Source organism: Apis cerana, linkage group LG11, assembly GCF_029169275.1.
Source record: "Apis cerana isolate GH-2021 linkage group LG11, AcerK_1.0, whole genome shotgun sequence".
Lineage (NCBI taxonomy): Eukaryota > Metazoa > Arthropoda > Insecta > Hymenoptera > Apidae > Apis > Apis cerana.
Genome location: NC_083862.1, coordinates 11943627 through 11955935, shown reverse-complemented (window position 1 = coordinate 11955935; position 12309 = coordinate 11943627). Strand labels below are relative to the sequence as shown.

Below are 12309 nucleotides of genomic sequence, written 5' to 3'. Positions count from 1 at the left end.
TGATTGAATAAAATTTCTTGCTACCTAAAACACATTGACCGATGTCCCTCTGCACTGTTTTATTATCTTTTAAAATGGAAGTTTGATAAAATGTTGAACGATAATTTTGCGATAGTGACATTCGACGATAGATTATTTAGCCGATTTATACGATAGGACGGAAAACCAAAACGGTGTTACATATTTTATTCGAAATAAAAAATTCAACTTCGGTTTACTCGGCTCGTTACTCAATTTCATAAAAATATATTTGAATCAGAACCGATGACACGCAAGCACCGATGCGATCCGATATCAAAGCTGAACTGCAAACGGTGGAATAATATGATGCCCACGAATTATTGCTGAACGATCCGAAAAAACACATCGCGATACGCATATGATGCGTTTTATCGCAATCGTGATGAAGAGTTTGTACATTCGTAAAACCAACTGCGTTATAGATAATACAAATCCTGTAAAATTTTGTCGATTTCACATAAAAGTATAAATTATTGCATTTCTGATGAAAAAAGATTCACGATAAATCCATACAATTAAGAATCTTGGAATCTTCAAATGAAAAAAAACTTCGTATTGAAGTATACGTAGTTTGATATAAATGAAATCTATGTTAAAATATTCAACATCACGTAATAATGGCATCTAATAGTTGTGCAGCCACTAATTTGCATAGAACGATTGTCCAACTTCGTTTATTGTAATATAACAAAAGATATATTTTTCTTTGTACTAAAATAACAGAGAAAAAACGCAATAGAAACATATGACAGATTGTAGAAAGAATTACACTTGTAAAAAGTTCAAATACTAAATCTTTGAATATTAGAACTTTTATATTATGACATTTTCTAAAATATAACCAAATATAGAAACTAACTTCAATATCCTAATCATTCTAAAATTTCTTAATATTCTATTTATAAAATTCATCCACTGCTCTAATTATAAAATATAATTAAATATAAATCAAATACAGGACTAACCTCAAAATTCTTATTCTGGAATGTATTCTGGAATGTCTTAAATATACAACGTTACATGCTATGCCACATAATCATTCTTCTCTGGATTCGATGAACTTCGTATTACCAGAATTCTAACAAAATCTCTATGCGAAAGGTTTAAATATCTTCATAAAATTCATTTTGAGCTACCTTTATGAAGTCATATCGTTCGATGTCCACAATTCGTTCCGTAAATCGCCCATTTCTCAATACGATGAACCTAACCAAACTATCCAAATGAGTCCATTCCGAGGCAAACTCCAACAGAATTCGGCGATACAAGTTTCGCAATATCCATCGACGAGAGGACCGAATTGAACTTTTTTCACAAGGATCTGGGTCGATCTGCCATTTAATCGGCCATAATTCAGACGTTAAACGGGTATTAAGATTTGCATACGGCGGCGGTGTCGTCACACTGATTTTGCGCGGACGCCATTATGCAAATGGCGGCAGCAGCGCGAAACTTATTCGCAACGAGGAACACACGGACAAAAATTCAACGATAAAACCAAGTTTGTCGATGATCGAAGCGTTCCTTTGCGATGTCTACTCAACATTTCGCGAATGCAATCGACACCTACGCGCGTAGCGAGCGGAAAATCTGCAAACTGTCATTGCGCAAGAATTTCGAACGTATGTGCCAATATACAACGATGCTATAGAAGGAATTGTGCAATTTCAGGCGTAAAGTGAAGTGAAATATATTTTAGAATTCATTGTAGGTGTGTTCACCTTTTCCAGGAATACATTTGTTAGACATTCCATTTCGATAGAAAATAGATTATTATTGAAATTGAAATGTGAATTCAACGTACTCTAATGAATTTTTATACAGAGTTAATATGACTTTAATAAAATATATATTATTGATCTGCAAAACCGAGAGAATTATATGAATAAATATATATATAAATAAATAATAGAATAATATTACCTAAGATATTAAGTCATCATTGATGATGCTTTAATTCCCACACATTATCGAAAACAATTTTTCTTCTTGTTATATAATTTTTCATTAGGGAAAAGAATTATCACTATCGCCGCCACAACTATTGTTATTTTATTATCACTCGTTACATCTGCAAAAATTTCCATATTCAACCGATGCTCCATGTTTGACTATCTCTTCATTACTGAATAGAAATATACCAGAAGACAAATCGTCAACCGTTATCAGCACTTTAAAGACAAAAGACGACGACTCACGTCTCCCCCCGACGACAACGCGTTAAATCTAATCTAATATCTCTTATTATTATCATTTAATGTCATTTTTACATAAAAAAGTACCCGTGTGCTTAACACAAAGAGCGAATTAATAATCCAAAACTGCTGATTCATCGAAAAATATTCAAATCCAAACGATTACACACTCGACACTTATTATCACGCACGATGGAACATCTCATCGATTCTTAGCGTTTTTGTCCTTTCTCCATGCTTGATCATCGTCCGATTAAAATCATTCTTCTGTTTTGCCAGTCGATCGTTAATTAAATCATTCGGTTATAACGAGACCGTGAAATTTCGCGTGTCCCGCGACGATGCGTCATAACACGACACAAATCGTCGCGTTCCTATATATACATACATATATACAAAGTATAATCCCGACTTAATGTAATATTAAAAACGTTCCAACGACAACTCGCTGCCAGACTTTTATCAGTCATTTCCATTTCTTGATAACCGTTTCTGCTTATCGGGCTTCGTGCACTCCTCTACACCCCTTCTCCACACCCCTCTCCCTCTTCCTTCCTCCTTCTCGCCCCTATTTCCACATCCGCGTTTGTCTCTATCTACCTTCTTTCTTCTATTGTGTCCTCACTTACTCTGCCTTCCTCTCTCTCTCTCTCTCTCTCTTTCTCTCTTTTTCTTTCTTTCTTCTCTTCATCAAAAGCAGCGCTTTCTTTCCTCTTCGTCCTTCCTCGCGATGTTCCCATTGTACACGCTCTTCGTCCTTCGAGTTTCGCGTTTCTACGTCTCCTTCCATCCCTCCCCTCCCCCTACATCCCCGTAAGCGTACGCAAGGGCCCGGACTAACAGTTTCTGTTTCTCTTTTTCGTCCGGTCTCCGTCTTTGTCACGGCCGCTTCCTCTATCCGGTAATAACTTCAACTATCGCCTTCATCGATCTCCCTATCACTGTTTTATCTCCGGGTGCAATGGCGTCGCCGCTCGTGGGCTATCTGCCGGTTCGTTTCCTGTCGGTTTAGCGGTTCGTCAGAAGAAAGAAAGAAAGAAAGAAAAAAAGAAAGAGAGGAAAAGAAAGAAAAAAGAAGAAAGGATGGATGGATGGATGGATGGATGAGAAAGAATGGGGTGTCCTTCTCGGTCGGGAAAAATTATTCGAATCGAGAGGCAGAGGAAAGGAGTTACAAGAACGAAGAGGAAAAGGAGGAGGAGGAGAAGGAGAAGGAGGGAGAGAGAGATAATGGGAGGGGGAGACGCGTACGTATAGTCACTGTGCGCGCCTTTTTTTATCGGGTTGAGTTATCTGCGACCGTTGGAGGAATTTATGATAGCGCATGACCGATCCAGTGATAGCGTTTATTGTGGCGATGCTAATTCGAACGCGTTTTAAACCACGGTTAAAAATTTAAAGCCGTCCTATTCGATGCTTTTCGAATACGATTAAGTTGAAGTTATTGGAAATTGCGGATTAATTTTATTTATTTTTTTTTTCTTTTTGTTCTTTTTGGTTACATGCAAAATAGATGTATTCCCAAGTACTTATTATGGCGAGAAGATTACGCCATTCTTCAAACGGCGCGGACAACAGTTCGGTCGCGATCCCCTCGGGCTAAGAAAACAACGGCTCGTTCATTAGGTTGCAAACGATATGCAATATCGGTAGCTTCAAAGCAGCACGCAACTATATTCCATATACAATCGCGAAATATAAGTAGATTACGCGTTTAATCCGCATCGACCCTTTTTTCTTATAATCCTTTTGCGAGGCCGCCTTGGAACAACCCTTTTTAAATCTAGTATTTTATTTTTAAATAATAGAAAAAAATTACCCAAATACCGTACCTCGATTACGACTCGATCGAGGAATGAAGAAATTAAATGTGTCTTGGTAAAAATAAATCCAAGAGTACGGATTACAACGAATTCGACTCGAGATAATAAGAATATTTAATTTTAATCTGATTCTATTTAAGTATCAACAGGCGATTGCCAAAAATCCATCCAGACATCTCGACGTACAGCTACGACAAATTACGATCAAACGAACAAGAAAGCAAAGATAGCAAACGAAACGGATTTTTATTTAAGAGAAAAGAAAAAAAAGCACCCTCCAAGTCGGAGTTGCTATACCAATAGACGAGACTAGCATCCGCCAGATAAATAGCCGGCTATCTTTAGCCCGATGCACGAATCGAACAGACGAGGGAAAGAGAGAATCTGCGGCGAACCGAGCGTCGATCCGATAAGTCGAACGGGGACGAGGATATGGCTAATCTTTCGGCGATCTTTCGCGAATCAGCCAAGTATCTGCGAGAGCGCGAGCGCGATCCTCGCTCTGCCCGGCTCTCGTCGTTCGAGGTTATGCTGATAAAGCTTGGCTACATTATTCAGCAGATGAGAAAGGGAGGAGGAAAACACGCGCGTATATACGCAATGGAGCTTCGGAAGTCATCGCGAGAATTCGATTTATTCGTGCTTTTACGATTTTTCGATTTTGCCTTATTTGCCGGCTTTCGATCGTTCGTGGCGCGCCTCGAATGGATTTTCCTTCGTTCGAAATTTCTATCGTGCGTGTGGAATCGAAATAATTGACGATGGGGAACTCTCGTATTTTTTTTACGAGATGTAAAGAACTTAAACTGGTGGACAGCAAGTAATTATCTTTTCCTCCGCGAGTCAGACATCATTCGTTTATCTCTTTTGCGATGTATTCAATAAATTTCAGATTCAATTCGTTCCACTTCCTTGAACGTATGCTTGATAATCTGTGAACGGTGTACATAATATTTAAAAATAAATTTCTAATTTCCATTTCCACGAAATATTTTAATAATCACGGATTTTCAGATTTTTCGTTCAATCGTAAATTGCCAATCGTGTGGAGAAAATGTTCAAAGGTTTCGCATCAATTCGTTTCAGATTATCGACAAATCCCGTATTTTCCTATTAAAAAAAAAAAAAAAAAAAATCCGGCAGGAAGTGCCGCGTCGCGAAAGCAAACCGCGGTCGATGCTCGTTGCACGATCATCCGAGACGAAACGATACATTAATTGAATAGTAACTCGACAACCAGCCCTCGAGGGAAAAAACGAGTTTCCATCGATAACCGAGTCATCGAGCCAACCACTCGCAGCCAATTACCAGTTAAATTGCCTTCCCCTCGATATCAATTTATTAACTTGCCCTTTCTTAACATCTAACCAACGACTGTACCGCGCAACATGTATTCCCTCCACGTGTCATCGTTCAAACAGCAAATAACAAATCCCACTATTTACTTTGAAACTTTCACAAAAGAGGTTATTAAGATCCTTTAACCCTGCAAAAACGTTTTATCGAATGTTTAAAAAGAAAAAACACTTTGAATAATCAATTACATACCTTTCATCTCATCGTCCAATTAATCCACATCATTATATCGAATAACCTCGTGCTCGCAGAGGTAACCAGAACAAGAAGCGTCATCTTTATAGTCGATCTCTTTTAAACAAGCCCCCGCCGTTGCTAGAACAGTTCGAGTAGCGCGTGCGCCGTCAATCGCAAAGGCTGCGCGCGCAGCCTTCTTATTTTCCGCCCGTGTATTCAATTAACACGCGCAACCGAATCGCGCGGTATCAAGCCCTCTAATTTTGCGACATTTATCTCGACGTCGTTCTGGATTGATTTACGACCCTCAACGATCGAACCTACCAAAAATCGATCATGATATCAAAGCCGCCGCGTTTACACCGTCTCACCGAGACGAATTTCGCATAACGATATTATTTAGAGCGGCGTAGAGCAGCATAAATGAGATCGATAGGATCGGAGGATCGTCTTTCCTCTTTCATTCCGTGCGTCCACTCTCGATCGAACGAACGAACGGCGCGTACCGGTGTCTAGATGTTATTTGGCTGCGTAAATGGCCGAGTTGCGCCACACCAAGGGCGCCCTGTTTCCTCGTTATTATTAATATTTCACAATTATCGCGAGATGCCGTTTCGCGATCGGCCGACACGATAAAAGCGTCCCGACTCTGAAACGCTGCCGGGAGGGATCGAGAATTCGAGGAGCGACGAAGAGAGATAGAGGAGAAGAAGGAGGAGTAGGAGGAGGAGGAGGAGGAGGCGGTGGGTGAAGGAGGGTCGTGGAAGCGAGATGGAATCGGTTCACCCGAGATAGAGGTGGTAAACCGTAAGGAGAGACAGATACGAATGGAAAGAAAAGAATAAAAAATGGAATGAGGAGAGGGACGATGGTTGGTCGAGGGTAATGAAACATTGCGAGGATGGAGGGACGAAGGCATTAAGAGAGATACTCGTTAACGATAGCCGCGATATCGCATGAAAAATCGTGCAATCGTTAGCGGCGATCCAGCGATCTAAGACGAGCGGCCATGTCAGAACGTATTCGTCAGATGTGGGGAATTCTAACATGTCGAAACAACGAGGATTAATCGCGATGTGTGTGTGCAACATTATCGGGTTTAATTGACTAGTCAGCGATTATTGAAGTATCATATACATATATAAGAACGTTACATAATTCATATCTATTTTTGAATATAACGGAAGAAAAATTATAAATTATATATATTGAATGTTAATAAAATTTATATTAAAAATATTTGAAAATTCGTATAATCGAATTTTAATCTTACTAAAATCTAAAAAATGTCTTAACAATTATTGCAAACAGATATAAAAATACTTACAGAGATAATCTCTGTTTCGTCGAAATAATTTTTTATCTTATAAAACAATCTATAAATGAATCTATGAAATTATTAGGATCATTAGGACGTTCGAAGAATTTGTTGAATTTTACAAAAAAAAAAATAATAAATCTAATCTAATTAATCGTTGAGATAAGTAAAAATTATTTTGACTACATTACTTTGAAAAAATAATATTTCTTTCATATTTCTTCCATATCAACATTAACGTTTCAACAAGCTTGCATCATTGCTTGGTTGAATTATCAGATCTGAAGCAAGAATAAATGAAGAGATCGATCAAACAAGATCGCGTCAAACGTCAACCAAGATACGACGGAGTAATTAACGACAAATTAAAAGCGTTAAAAAAAAAGCCGTATCGAGAGAGAAAGGGACAAGCGATTAAGCATGTTCCGTTGTAATTTATAGAAGTATCGATCGAAAATCTCGTTGATAGAAAACGTAAGATGAGGATGCGGTAATTACCGGTCGCGGATCGATAACGATCGTTCGATTCGAGATCGCGTGTTACGACAAGATTTCCAACTCTAATCGAAAGAAACTCAGACGCATTGCACAATGTTTACTTCGAATGTTATTATAACTTTTTTTCTTTTTTTTTTTTTTTCCTTATCCAACAAATTTTCCACAAACTTGATCTTTGATTAGATCAGGATCGAATTAACGTATTATAGTCTTTATATAGGAAGATCGAAAAAAAGAAAGAAATTTATGATAATTTTATACTACTGATTCTCTTGATTCTATTAATTTTCATATATTTATTTTTTTATATCAGAACATACTAATTATAACTAAAAAAAAAAGAATTGAAGAAATAATTTATTTTTCTGTATCGAAAATATATATTGAAACTAATTATAATTTAAAAAAAGTTTGAAAAATAGCTACTAAGTTACGAACAGCAAAGATAGAAACAATGTATACATAGTGAGGCATATCGTACGTAGAATCATTTTGAATTTTTCCATCCGATTTTCCTTATAATTTGCGCGATTACGTAGATCAGATCGATATCGATACGAGAAAAACGCAATTCAACGTAGTTATTTTAATAGTAGCTTTATATTTATCGTGGAAAATGCACAATTGGTATATTTATAAGATATAAAGTATCAAAGGTTAGATTAACAACTTCTCGAATTATTTGTCGCAATATTTGAATGTCAGAAATTAATTAGAATTTTAAACTTTTAAAAAACAAGATTTAAAATTTGAAATAAATATTTTAATTTAAGTAATTATAAATAGTGATTATAAACTCAGAATTTAGAGGTTAGATTGACATGTATTTACAATCAAACAAAAATATTTATAAACGATATGCACATAGATAAATGTGATGAAGAATACAAAAAAATTAAAAAAGGATTAAACTACGTATAAATTATGAATGCTATTCTATTATTAACTTAATAGTTAAGAAGTCTTAACCTAACCTAACAACGTCATCAAAGTAACAGATACAAATTGTTCGTAACTCATTGCACGATTACGAACATCGTTGATACCAGATTTAATTTATTTTCGAAATATTTGTACACAATATTAAGAAATACATACCACTTTTTTCTTTCCTGTTTATTTCTCCTTCTTTCCAGTTAAATTAAAATTTAATGAGACAGTAATTGGAAGCGAAGAAGCACTCACTAACGAAAGATGCGCAGCTACAACGTAATTACCAATCCGATTGAATGGATATCGAAACGACTGACACAATCGATTAATTATCCGTGAAACGATTGCTTTGATCCCACCACGAAAAGTATTCGCGATCGTATTTTGTTTCCGGTCGTCGGACGATAGAGCGATGGAGCAACGATACCATCGATACAAGATATATCGCGGATGCAACTGCCATGTCAATCGAGATTCGAAAGATAGCGGTCGTTCGATATCTCGTCGAACGACCGATATTAATCGACATAAAATTAACTGGTACAATTAAAAACAAGACACGTAATAGTAAGATTAAAAATACGCATACTGAAATCAACAGAAAACGACAAGTCGTTGCTTACAAAAATCATAGGCGGAAAGAAGGTTATGTTTGGTTTTTTCGATATTATAAGGTTATGGAAATTTAAGTATAAGAAAACTGGTTTCCTCATTTGTTCGACAACTACTATCGTATTATCTTTCCGAGAAATCTAATTACAAACATTTTTTTGTAAAGCTCAATACGAACACTTTACATTAACCTAAAAACATAACTGAATCATACCGACTCGAATACCATTAATACGATGAAAAAACGATATAAAATATGAATCCAAATAAAAAATAAATACGTTAAAAGAATCACTCACGTTTTTTTCTTTACATCGAAGCACAATTTACGATACATCTTTATGCCACTCTCAAAGAGTACAATCCATCAAGGAAGCACCGCTGAATTCAATCTCTCGTAAGGTCCTATAATATCAACAGAGGAAAGAAGCGTATTTCACCGAAGAAAGCAAGAAGACAAGATAGATAAAGAAGGATGAGAAAAGCGAAGGCAGCCGGACTTGCCTGGGAACAAGAAAAATTCTTGGTGGATCGATTCGATCCGCTATCGAGGGAAGACAGAGCGTGCGCCAACAGATAATAATAACAATCATATTCCAAAAATCCGGGCAGCAAACAATCGGACCGGTTATCGGGAACGGACGCGTCTCGATCTCGCCGTTCTGTCGGCCCTTCTCTCTCTTCCTCCCTCCACCGCGTTTCCCGGCATCATCGTCGTGGATCGAAGGCTCGGGACGGGGCCTACGATCGGGTAGCCCAGGCCAGCCAACACAACGCGCAGAGAGGGCCCTGGAACAGTAACGCTTCAGGCTGTGTGCGTTGCGATCCCGTATCTCTCGTTACACTTATGCAACCCGAGATTTATTGCCGATGATTATGCGCGGATGGAAGTACGCGGCGGAGGAGGTGGGGTCTCGCCCTCGGGTGCTCGCTCGGTTCGAGATATCGAACGGTCGCTATCGATTGACGTGGCCACGCCGTCCTCGATATATCCTCTATCGATGGTAATACAGTTCTCTCTCGTCCAATCTCTCTCTCTCTCTCTCTCTTTCCCTCTTACTCTCGATCGTGGCTGGAGCCCCTGGACTCTCTATCTCACCACGCGCGGGAGACAGCAATGGAATATGATTTCATATCCATTTCTCTAGCCTCGACACGTTAATCAGATCTATTGGTCACGAGGACGTTCGGTTTCTCGCCCGCTCCTACGAAGTTTTATTTAATTTTCCGTTCCGGACGGTCGTGACCAGGTCGGGTGATCCCGTTTAATGGAAGCACCGTTGTCGGTTGTATAATCGGTCGTTTCTTCAGATTCTCGAGACATTACATCGAATCGATATCGGATCGTTGGATGGTATTTCGATCTCTCGTCGTTCGTTCGTTGATTAATTGGCCGCGTGTGCGTTATATTGTGGATCCCTCGCGTTGACGATGAAAGATTCACTCGCATCGAAAATCGCCGCCGTGGATCGCACGGGGCGACCGCGGTGCAATTAGGAAAACACGGCGTGGAGGAGCGGGAGACCAGGATACGCACCGTTAACGGGAACATGAATAGAAACAATCGAGGCACGGTACAATGGGAGCGACAACGGACCCGCCACTTAGAGACGAGCGAACTGCGCTTGCATTTCAACCCGGCCCCGCTTCCTCCTATCTACGAGATCGGACATATTGTGAAGCGCGCAACCGGCGTAGATACGCGGAAACCGCCGATATCTCTAAGTATGTTATTATTACGTAATGCTGAATAACAATGCGAAACAAGGCGATATCTCCTCCTGTAAAGCAGCGATAACGCGCCGCTGAGCTTTCCATATGGTTTGTGAGAAAGCAAATATCTTCCAACGGGCTATCCTTGTTCCCCTTCCCCCGTTTACGGATTTAAGCCTGGATTTCCTTGTTTTTGCGATAATTACGCGCTCTGTCGGTTATGTTTGGAATATATTATCGTATTTCATCGTATACATTAAAATAATTGCATTACAGCGTTACGGGAGAGAAAGAGACTTGTATTTTTTCCCTAAAATGTGGCATAGATTTGCAAAGCTCGATCCTTCATAAACGTACGTAATTTCTAATTCTTTCAATTCAACAATTCCAATAAATAGCACGAGAATTGTTGTGTTCAATTTTAATCCTCGCCAATTTTTTCGAGTTCTAATTTTTAAATGAATCGACGATCGAATCGAATGGAGGGACGGATGCGGCTCAGGATGAAAAGCTCGGTCGAAAGCGTGGCCAGATCAGGCAACAGGAAAATCGAATGGAAAACGCAGTAACGATCGTTCCGGGTGTATCAGTGATCGACGTCGTACGCCACGGATGGTTTATGCGTATCGAATCGACCGATATCAGCGGCCGTATAAAGTTTATCGCGAGGCTAACGACAAATCGTAATCTGTATACCGGCTTGGTTCGCGACAGAAGAGAAAACGTCGCGTCGAGGAAAGTTTCCGCTCGTACGCGGCGCGCGTGTAAAATGCACGTAGGTCGAGGCGATAAAGTAAGTTAAACGCGCGCTCGATACAAAAGCGTGTGCTGCGCACACCTCTCGAGGAGCTCTATCTGCGTTAAAAACGCAGAACGTTGAAAAATCAACGTGGAAGCTGCGATACGGTCCAACGATAAATAACCATGGATAAAATATGACGAAATGTATATATTTCCAACGAAAGCGCGAGGCTTGTTAAAGATATTATATATAATATATATATGTATACGCATGAAATATCGATAACGGGTCCGTCGATTTCTTAAATTAACGAGACACTAATTACCCAGCAGGAAGATAATCGATAAGAACGGTAATCGACTCGTCTTTTATCACCGGCCACGAATATTTCACGATCCCGAGATTTGAATTATCCGGCAACGGTCGAGGGAAAGTTGCGGTTCTTTTAATCCGTCTTATTAACCGGATTAGATAAACCTGCCGAGGTAAACACTTTCGTGGCGATTGATAGCGCAATCGCGGCGCTAGGAGGAAGTCGCGGAACGATAAGGATCTGAAAAATTATTAATCCGCAACCGTGGATTCGTTTCCGTTAAATGAAAATGTTGAAGCTGGTTTCGACCGAATCGGCCAATTTCGAGAGCTCGAGTTTTTCGAGTCGAACTGGGGAGGAAGGAAAGAAGGCGAAATATCATCTCGTTTTTATTCTGCGGTTCGAAAGAAGAAGAAGAAAATAAAAATTGAAAAAGAATTTCGCGATGGTGAAGCGACGACGATAATTCAATAATGATTCGAGTTAACGAGGGTCGATTGTGAGGAAGGAAATTTATTGACCCAATAATCTCGGGTACAAGAATACTTGCCAAGATCCTTAGACAATTTCGAAGGCAGGAACAAGGAACAGGATACAGGCACGATTCG

General features: G+C 39.1%; 1 protein-coding gene across 8 annotated transcripts in view; it reads right to left on the bottom strand.

Moving 5' to 3' along the window:
- LOC107995119 (zinc finger protein ush) overlaps positions 1-12309 on the bottom strand; it is a 166005-nt gene that overhangs the window by 85888 nt on the left and 67808 nt on the right. The window contains exons 1-2 of one of the 8 annotated variants that reach the window (XM_062081947.1): positions 1945-5170; positions 1158-1881 (exon numbers count right to left, since the gene is read on the bottom strand). The exons of 4 other annotated variants lie outside the window; for them this stretch is intronic. Coding sequence is in view for 1 of the 4 variants with exons in the window: in XM_062081944.1 (XP_061937928.1) it covers positions 5588-5594 (7 nt within the window). In the remaining 3 variants the exon portion in view is untranslated. Of the gene's footprint in view, positions 1-1157; positions 1882-1944; positions 5171-5587; positions 5610-8486; positions 8780-12309 lie in introns of those variants that run through there. 3 more of the 8 variants (XM_062081948.1, XM_062081944.1, XM_062081945.1) reach the window with 3 other exon arrangements.